At 48.9% G+C, this 10,065-nt stretch overlaps 1 protein-coding gene across 1 annotated transcript in view; it reads left to right on the forward strand.

Annotated features, from left to right (window-relative positions):
* The window catches only part of cacna1ha (calcium channel, voltage-dependent, T type, alpha 1H subunit a), a 49,602-nt gene that overhangs the window by 22,028 nt on the left and 17,509 nt on the right, over positions 1–10,065 (forward strand). Inside the window, 6 exon segments of the mRNA XM_062566192.1 lie at positions 2,194–2,306; positions 2,909–3,042; positions 3,447–3,544; positions 5,716–5,875; positions 8,288–8,573; positions 9,395–9,532. Coding sequence (XP_062422176.1) covers positions 2,194–2,306; positions 2,909–3,042; positions 3,447–3,544; positions 5,716–5,875; positions 8,288–8,573; positions 9,395–9,532 — 929 coding nt within the window.

Genomic DNA, 10,065 nt, shown 5'->3' on the forward strand with positions numbered 1-10,065 from the left:
CGCAACGCCGATTATGAACAATGTTCATAATTGTTTCTAGATCCAAAGCTCTGATGCACCAGGGCTCCAAAAACTAATTACAGAGCAGGCGGCAACCTCCGTATTATTTTCCCATAGAAGTTATTTATTCCCTCAGTAAACATTGTAAACGTGAGTTTAGGGTCTTTCAAGTCTTCTTCAACACGGGCATGATGTTCATTTAGTGAGTAAAACAGGATGGGATTTAGGGCGGGGCTTGCTTTGATTGACATGTGACTCCGCGCCACCGATTTCTATCTTCAGCTGGGTGTTATTGACCAAAACTGGATGAAAAGTGATGTTTCTATGGATGATGAATGGTAATAAGAAAAGTCCTCCTTTTGTTAATCTGACAATCTGACAATCCCTCGTGGGACCAGGAGCCTGGAGGAAATCCAAGCTTACAGAAACACACGAAAACACAGCTGTACTTCATGAACGTGTGTGTGAGACTCAAGCTTAAATAAATTAGAAAAGAAGGAGGAAAAAAAATACAAGATCCTTGTTGTTTTTCTGTTAACTGAAAACCGGTCTGTACGCTCCGCAGCAACAGCCGGGCTTGACTTTGAGGATTTATACGTTAATGCTGTGTGTGTGTGTGTGTGTGTGTGTGTGTGTGTGTGTGTGTGTGTGTGTGTGTGTGTGTGTGTGTGTGTGTGTGCGTGTGAAGACAGAAGGGGGCTCAGGAGGTGTTGGCTCTGGAGATTAAGAGGAATTGGAGAAAGCAGAGCGCGCGGAGGCACAGGGAGAGACAGATTTTCTGAATATTCCAATCTCTCATTTTAATTCTGCCTCAGATTACTGAATCTCAGAAGGAAGGATCCACCTCGTGTGTGTGTGTGTGTGTGTGTGTGTGTCTGTTGTATAGTGAGTCTGAAGAGTCCAGTTCCCTGTGTGAAGTTTCACTGTAAAAAGGAAGATAAAAGGAAACTTTTAGACCCGTGTGTGTGTGTGTGTGTTCAGAATAAATGTATCTATAGATTCCTGCATTCACTGTATGTGTGTGTGTGTGTGTGCGTGTGTGTGTGTGTGTGTGTTTTTTTCGCCTCAGTTTTCTAATTAAAACAGTTCTTTCGCTATGGGAATACTTGAACACTGCAACTCGGTGCACCCTCCGGATCCCAGCTCCTGTGTGTGTGTCTGTGTGTGTGTGTCTGTGTGTGTGTGTTTCTGGGACAGAAGCCAAACTTAAGCAGAAAAACAGCAGCATCAGTGACTTCTCCTCTGGTTTAAGAGACACGATTTAAAGCCATCCCCTCCTCTCCGTCTCTTTCACCACGCAGGGATTACATACACGTGACTAATCGGAGAACATCTTATGATGACATCATCACTGGGGTTCATTGTCCGTGTGTGTGTGTGGAACGCATCCCCCCTTGTGTTGCATGCAAAAAAGCATCACACGCGACGACACTTTAGCAGTTTGGTGCCGACGGGTTGTTTTTTTCCGATCGATTTGATAGAAAACGAGACGAATGAGACGGATTGAAAGCCTGGATTGTACTTGAAGCTCTTGTAATGAAGGGGAGACCTCTGTAACTTCCTTCCTTGCCCTGAATAGATAATCTCACAGAGAGCACGTAAAGGATAAAGAACGGATCACACAAGCCAAAGGAAATCAACTAAAGATTACTCTGTTTCAGTCGGTCGGCACGAGACAAAAAGAATCTACAGATTGCATGAAAAGATTTGCATTTGCGGGGGGTATTAAATCCTCCTTCACCAGGGTTGACGGACATCTTTTTTTTTTTTTCCTCCTTTGCTTTTTGCTTTCACTTCCTTACCAATCGCTGCAGGATGTGCAGCAGACATGGAGCCATTTGGATGTTTATCCAAGACATTGTAAGAAGGCCTCTAAACACATTAAGAGCCGCTCCCCTCTGGGTCATCGTTGGTCCCATTATGTCCATTAGACCTTCAATAAAAAAAAAAAAAACTCCCTCTTGGCGTCCGGGCTGCGGCGGTGTCAGCGGGGGGGGGAGGGAGGGGGGGGGGGGGCGTTTGTCGCCGCGCGCCACGATGCTGACTCATGGTTTAAACACTTTCCGTGCACGCGCAGGCTCACCTGGCGTTACCTGTCCTCTGAGGGGCCGATTGCGCCTCGCCTTGAGTGAACCGCGTTGTGCGTTGTGCGTCATTCACTGAGTGTTTTCGTGCCTTAACCTCCTGCGTGCACGTGGTTCGAGCACGTGTCCATGCTGGTCATCCTGCTCAACTGCGTGACTCTGGGGATGTTCCAGCCCTGTGAGGACGTCGCCTGCCAGGCGGAGTGGTGCCGCATCCTGCAGGTCAGTGTGTCCATGTTGTGTGTTTTCCGTTAGAAATGGTGACGTGTTCTTCCACGTACGTTTTTCAGGTTTCTATTGTGACAGTAAAAGGCCACCCCACTGAGGTGTGAAGAACATCTAAGGACCAATGTGCAGATAAAATGTGGAATTTGGATCTAAGCAGGTGTGAATGAACTGGAAGAGCCACAACAATTTATAAGCAAATGGGAATGACAATTCCCTCCTTTCTTCTTGTTTCCTTGTCTCGTTTGTTCCAACATGCTTGTATTGCAGAGCAAAGTGGATTCTTGGCTCGCTGAGATGTGCTCATTATATTCAAATGCAGACGTTCTTCTTCTTCTCTTTTTTTTTTTTTTTTTTGCTGTAGGAGTTGTCAAATTAATTGAGACAAAAGTCCTAACCACGCTAAGCCAGAGCTATTCCCTGCTGGGATGAATCTAACTAATCGAGACAAGAATGTATTTTTCGCAACCACCTCAACTGGCTCCTCCTCGGCTTCTATGGAAACGTGATGAGGAAACTTAAACAAGGAGCCGACCTTATTCTGTCGGATAAAATCCCCCTGTTGTAAATCCACCTGTGTGGTTTTTTTTTTTTTTCAGGTACTGGATGATTGCATCTTTGCTTTCTTTGCCGTGGAAATGGTCATCAAGATGGTGGCGCTGGGAATTTTTGGCCCCAATTGTTACCTCGGCGACAAGTGGAACCAGCTGGACTTCGTCATTGTCATGGCAGGGTCGGTATCCCACAATGCTTCTCGGCTCTTTCCCACAAATATGCTCCGTTTTTTCTCTGTCACCCGGAGACAAACGCGCCCTTTTAATACAAAAGCACATTGTACTGACGCCTACTCTATGCAGATGATACAGCTGTGTGCATCATGAGCGGCCTCCTCGCGCACCACACAACCACAAAGCAGCGCACGGCAAACGCACAAAACAAGACCAGAAGTGTCCCTCAATGCCTTCTTGTCACATTGGTGATGTTTGGGACTGATTTAATGTCATAAGCGCAGTAATGATGTGGGCATAGTGACGTCGTCGGTGTGTTCTCGGACTGTTTTGTTGTTGCTCTGTGCGGATACACCCGCTACACCCACAAAGTGACACCCCTCCTGCCTTTCTCCGGCCGTGTCTTCAGGGTTTTGGAGTATTCTCTGGACGGCCACAACGCCAGTCTGTCGGCCATCCGGACCGTCCGAGTGCTCCGGCCTCTGCGAGCCATCAACAGGGTACCAAGTGAGTCCTCCGTGAGCTGTTAGCTCAATGCTAGCAGCTCACCACACAGCTGTCAGCTCTGCATAATTATCTCCTGCAATTATATGCATTATTTTATCGTTAAGTAGACATGTCACTTGTCCATCCTGCATTATATTTACGGTCCTTTCTTGGGGTCCGACCCGTTGGTGCGCTACCAAACGTTCTGCCTTCTGCTGTTGAATCTGGGACTGGATGTCTGCTTTAATCATGCTTTCCAGAGGTGGTCGCCCCCCCCCACGCCACCGCCAGCGAGAACTTGCACGTAGTTTGTCATTTTCCCTAAAAGCTCCGTGACAGAGGCGGCCCGTGAATCTGCAGCCAAAGAGGGCCGCTAGACAACGGTGTCATAACAACGTCAAGGATTGTTAACGCCAAGCCGGGTAGCCGTAGCCATTTTGTTCAATGCAAACAGGCTCAAACGTCAGGTTTTAAACCTTCCATCTGGTATCGTGCCTCAGTCTGATGTCATCCTGTTTGCCATCTCTACAAATAACACGTGAATGTTCATGTGAATACGTGTGAATCTGGAGCGATAAAGGGTCAGAGATGCCTGCTTGCTGTCTGGCCGCAACTAGCTAAAAAGAGGTTTGTGTGTGTGTCTTTGGACACGACAAATAAACCTAATCATAGAGGTTGTCTGCTTCTGTCAAGCATCACAGTCTCTTTCTCACACACACACACACACACACACACACACACACGTGTTCACTGTGTTGTTCTACCTCAGGACTTACATTCAACATTAACCTTATCGCTAAGCTAACAGTAGCCCCGGAGAAACCGCCTTCACGGCCGCGGCCAAGGTGAAGTGCAGCTTGTGTTGTTGTAACAAGTATCCAGCGGCTCCCTGAAGGGTCCCACACATGGGGGGGCGAGGGGGGGGGGGACACAATGAGAGGTGTCACTCGGGGCTGGAAACTCAAGGTCGGCGGAGACACAGACAGGCGCATATACTCACAGGTACACACCGCCAGAGACCACTATTTGTTCCTCGTGGTCTAAGTGAGTGAATTCAAAGGAGACAACACAAACTAAGTTTATTTTTGCGACACATCTCTACACTTCAAATAAACTTTCTTGCTTATTCCCAGTGACCTTTGTGACCTGCACATGTTTTGCTTCCCTTCTCTGTTACGATCGCTCTCTTATATTTTTTAACCCCGTACATATTACTAAAGAGATGTCAATACGTGGTGTTTATGCCTGTGTGCATTTCAACGTGCCGCATTTCAGTAGTTGGTACACAGTTGGCGTACACACGCGTGTTCTCGTTTTTTCAGTTTGTGCGTAACGTTTCCTCGTTTGACCCGTCTCCAAAACCGTTTTGTTTTGTTTTGATGGACATTTCATTGATTCCATCCCAAAGACATGGCCTCGTGTCTTCGGAGCGCCGACAGATCGGTCCCGCCTGTCACATATTTCACAAAAAACACATTAGCCCCCCCCCGCAACTCGGCAGTGGTCACTCGTTAAAAACGGTTGGATCGATGATAGATGGATTCGACTTATGTCCCCCGTCCCAAATACACGTACACAGGACCAAAGCTGAAACCAAGAGGGTTTCATCATGTGGGAAATGAAGGATATGTAGTGCAGTTTTAATATTGATGATAGTTATGTAGTATTTAGTGTCTGGCTCAAAATCTAAGGTAGAAAGGCAGGTAGTCCTGCAAAGATTTGTATTTTTCTGACTCGTGGTGTAATGACAATTAAAAAAAAGAGAACTGTCCCGATGAGTGAAAACCCCCAAACAAACCAGAGCACCATGGGGCGGCCACGCGGATGAGCGCGCACGTTGCGAAACGGCCGATATGCATGTGAAAGTGTCGCAGCTCGTTGCGAGGGACCTCAGGGACGAGATCCCTGACTCTGCTGACACTAAACCCGTCTGACAGCTGGAGACGGATGCTGAACGCGCTGCGTTAGATAACACTAGCCGCGAGTTCAAATCCCGCCGGAAGAAATCACGTCTGAAGCTGTCACTTCCGGTAAAGTCATGGCTTGGAATTTACATTGGCCGTGGGGACAGATTCGTGGGTCCCGACATCAGTGGATTTTGTCGGGGTCCGCGGTGTCCAGGTGGTTGTGAAACTCCGGCTGATGTGTCGAACGTGACCATTTAAGATGACCTTCTGACCTTCTGCCTGCAGGCATGCGCATCTTGGTGACGCTGCTGCTGGACACCTTGCCCATGCTGGGAAACGTCCTGCTCCTCTGCTTCTTCGTCTTCTTCATCTTCGGCATCGTGGGGGTGCAGCTGTGGGCGGGACTGCTGCGCAACCGCTGCTTCCTGGGAGAGGACGTCCGGACGTAAGGAATGTCGTCCTGTCACAGGCGATTCGCTTTTACCTTCCAGACTAATAAACTCCTCGAGTAGAAGTTTGAACACATCGTGCTGTTCTCCTCGTCCATATGGTGAGCTGCACGCCTTCCAGACGGCGGACTCTTCAAACAACCTCACATCAGTTCACTCAAACGTGAACTTTGCTTTTTCTCTGCCCCTTTCATTCCTCCTCCTCCTCCTCCTCCTCCTCCTCCTCCTGTTGAGTTGTCACATGTTGTATCGGTCAGCTGTGGCCTGTAGCAGGAACATGAAAGCTGTGAGTAGTTGAGTACACTGACTGCAAAGCAACCCCCCAGGACGGAAAACATACACGATACGATGACAATGCTAATGATGGTAAACACTTCATAAAGCACCTTTCATTCGGGGGGGGGGGGGGGGGGGTGACAGGTCAGAGGGCTCTGCCCCAAATGAAGAAAGGAAAGATTGGAACGTGACGACACAGCAATCAATCACTAAATCATAGCAACAACAAAACGTGCAAAAGATTAAAAGTTACCAGGCATTTTGAAAAGATTTATTTTCAATTGTCGTCTCAGCGAGGAAATTCCATTTGGCAGGTGAATAAAAGATGCTTGGTCGCCAATTTTCTTATTTGCGTGATCGTTGGAGATTAAAAGAACATAGGGTGACGAAGGAGACAGCGATGGATTACAAAACATGAAAGAATGAATCATTTAGGCCCGTCCCGAACCATTAGGAGCCTCCTAAACGAGTTAACTAACTTCCAAATCCATCCCGACCGGCACCGGCAGTCCTTGCTGGTGGGTTCAAACCGTCTCTCTCTCTGCTTAAAGTATTAATTGTTCTTCATTGTTGTGAAGAGAGCATTACAAACTTCTGCTTACGTGACGCGCGCATCGTGGTCCGCGATGGAGAGGAGCGCGCGCGTCCCGCCTCGTAGACGAACGCGGTGAGGTCACCGTGGAAGGCGAGCGCCGTCTCCACGGGACATAAAAAAAAAAACGGGCTTCAAAAACAGGCTCAGGCGGATCACAGATTTAGCTGCGGGGACTGAAATTATGCAAAGGGAGGAAGAGTGTGTGTGCACGAGAGGGACACTCATGCTTTTTAAAGTACTTGTGCTTCACTTAAGTATTTTCCATCTTGTGCTCATGCACTTCAGGGGGAGGATTGCGCTTTATACTGCACTACATTTAACTGATTATTGACACAAAAGATAATCGCCGTGTGACAATGACGTGGCATTTCAGCCTGAATTAAGACCTGATTGCCGGGATGAAATTCGTCCCTCTGAGGTGTAAATACGCAGGTGCACTGCGCGATGCACGCGCCACCTCCCACCGCGAGCAGGAAGCAGCTGTCACCATGGATACGGACGCCTGTGAAATTCAGGGACTCGAGGCTAATTTTCTCCTGTTATTGCGACAGAGGGCTGCACAACTGAAGGCAGTCGCGTCCTTTCTTGCTGCAGCGAACGGGACTAAAACGCAACGAGAGCCATTGACGCGATGCGTTGCCAATGCCTCGACGTTCTGAAGACGAAGCCTCATTGATTCCAGCCCACGTGCGAATGCACGAAGACCAAAGACAAAGAACTCGAGGTTGTGCATAGCTGTGAGCAAACCGGGATCCCCCGATAGGAGGGAAAGTCACTGGTTGAGATGCGGCGGGAGAAGAGAACACGCGGGAGTCTCCCGCCGCGGATGCGCCGCGAAATGCGAGGGCGGAGAAAGTAGGTCGCTGGTGGCTGTGCAGCGAGCTCCGTGATGTGGTGGAGATTTGTGGATTGAAGCCTCGTGAGAAATCAAAAGCATCTTGAACTCGCTTCATGATTAAGTATTTATTACTAACTAGAATGTATAAAAATGATAAAGATTACAGAAATCATCAACACAAGCCGTACAGACGGAAGTCAAATGACTACAATTCAGCTGAAAAGGGAAAGATTGGTCCTTCTCCCTCAGAGGAGCAGGAAGATCTGACCAAGGGGAGAGGGCGGAACGTCCGTTTTATATCCTTTAAGAAGACCCCTGTTACTTCACCCTCCCCCCCCCCAAACCCTCAGGGCAGAGCAACAGGAAAACCCCCAAAGGTCGTAAGCTGGCCCTCCCTTAATGGCGGCCAATCAATCACTAATCCATGACAGATAACAGAACAGGATCAGTCAAGGCACCTGTTGGCCCCTCTGTGTAGACAGGAGGCTCTCGTAAACTGGACAGGTCACAGGTTTCCCAAGAAAGGTCACCCCACAGTCCTGAGAGACTCGCACACATGCCGCTCACCAACTTTCTCCCCCAACAGACGACAGATCGGCTCTCGTTGAAAAAGCCGCTTACTCCTCCTGCAGGACGCTCCAGATGCATCGCTAGCGGATAACCTCCTCCTCCTCCTCCTCCTTCTTCTCCCGTCCCCAGAATGTACAACCTGTCCATGAGTCCCTACTACCAGCCGGAAGAGGGCGAGGACAGCCCCTTCATCTGCTCGGCCCCCCGCGAGAACGGCATGCTGCGCTGCCACAGCGTGCCCCCCCTGGCCGAGGGCGGGGCCGACTGCTCGCTGGCGGCGCCTCCGCGGGCCGGCGTCAACGGCTGCGTCAACTGGAACCAGTACTACAACGTGTGTCGGGCCGGGGAGCTCAACCCGCACAAGGGGGCGGTGAACTTCGACAACATCGGCTACGCGTGGATAGCCATATTCCAGGTGAGGCGGGAGCAGAGGTCGCAAAAAACGGACACCTGTCCGCAGTGAGAAGGGCCCGTTCCCCCCCCCCCTCTGTGTAAGAGACCCACACAGCTGAGACATCTGTCTAACAGACGTTGGCGTGCGCAACGTGGCTTTGAAGCACCACAAACAGCCCTGATACTGAGGACACACACACACACACACACACACATGGACATTCTAATCCCTGGGAGGTACTCGCACCTTTACGTGTGTGTGTGCGTGTGTGTGAGTGTGTGTGTGTGGTCTCAGGTCGCAGGCGTAAAGGATTTAGATTTAGGAGGCGTCACTTTGTGTATTCGATGTGACATGTGACGTCTAACTGTGGATGCATTGGGAGGCGCCGCTTCTTGTGTACATCGGGGTGTATTTGTGTAAAAAAACGACAACCCCGGGGTCTGTGTGCTTAGACATTTGTGAAATGTCTACATCTGCATGCAACATTAACATAAGATATTTAAATTGGATTTAATATGAATGATTAAAGGCTATTTGTTTTAACAGCGAGTTAAAGGTGAATGTCTCCGCCTCGAGGCCTGAAAGGTGCACAGGTGTGGAATGTCTGCGTGTGTGTTGGGTCGCGTGCTCGCACACCTGCACTCACCTGCACACCTCTGGAAGGACACAAAATGCTTAAATCTGAGCAAAAAACATTAAAAAGTCAATTGGAAAAGTTGTGCATTTGAGCGCTGGGTACTTTGTGTGTGTGTGTGTGTGTGTGTGTGTGTGTGTGTGTGCTTGGTTGTGTTGCACTTTAATGCAGTGTGTGTCTCTCTGTGTCTTTTTGTCTCCACCACCAGGTCATCACCCTGGAAGGATGGGTAGATATCATGTACTATGTCATGGACGCTCACTCCTTCTACAATTTTATATATTTTATACTGCTCATTATTGTAAGTACCTCCTCGCATTTATTCCCTTCCTCTTTTTTTTTTGATGTTTGAAAGTGTTACGAGCTCCCAGAGTGCATTTGGTCCGGTTTAAAAAGGGAATCAGGAAGAAAGCACTCAAGCATTTAATGAGCGCTGTCTATTTTTCACTGTATTTTTTTTATGAATTCACATCAGCGGATCATCCAGTACCGCACACAAATCACGAGTGGGATCAGAGCGCACAACTATGTGTGACGTTACATTCAAACGTTCCACTTAACGACTTTCCTGCCTGAAAAGCACATTTCTTTAAGCACCCCCCCGGCTTCTTATCTTGCATCTGTTAGGAAAGCGGGAATATTCCATAACGCTGCGTGAGCCCGTCGCTTGGTGTGAAAGTGCTGTTTATGCGCTCAGAGAGAGGGGGGGGGGGGGGACACACCGATGGGGGAGATAGGAAGAGAGAGAGAGGGAGGGGGGGGGGGGGGGGGGGGGGGGACACCGATGGGGGAGATAAAGAGAGAAAGATGAGAATGTCAGAGAGAAGAATTTAAGAAAAGAGGGAGAAGGTGCTCACCCAAGTTCCATTACACAAAACC

The sequence above is a fragment of the Pungitius pungitius genome, chromosome 12 (genome assembly GCF_949316345.1).
Source record: "Pungitius pungitius chromosome 12, fPunPun2.1, whole genome shotgun sequence".
NCBI lineage: Eukaryota > Metazoa > Chordata > Actinopteri > Perciformes > Gasterosteidae > Pungitius > Pungitius pungitius.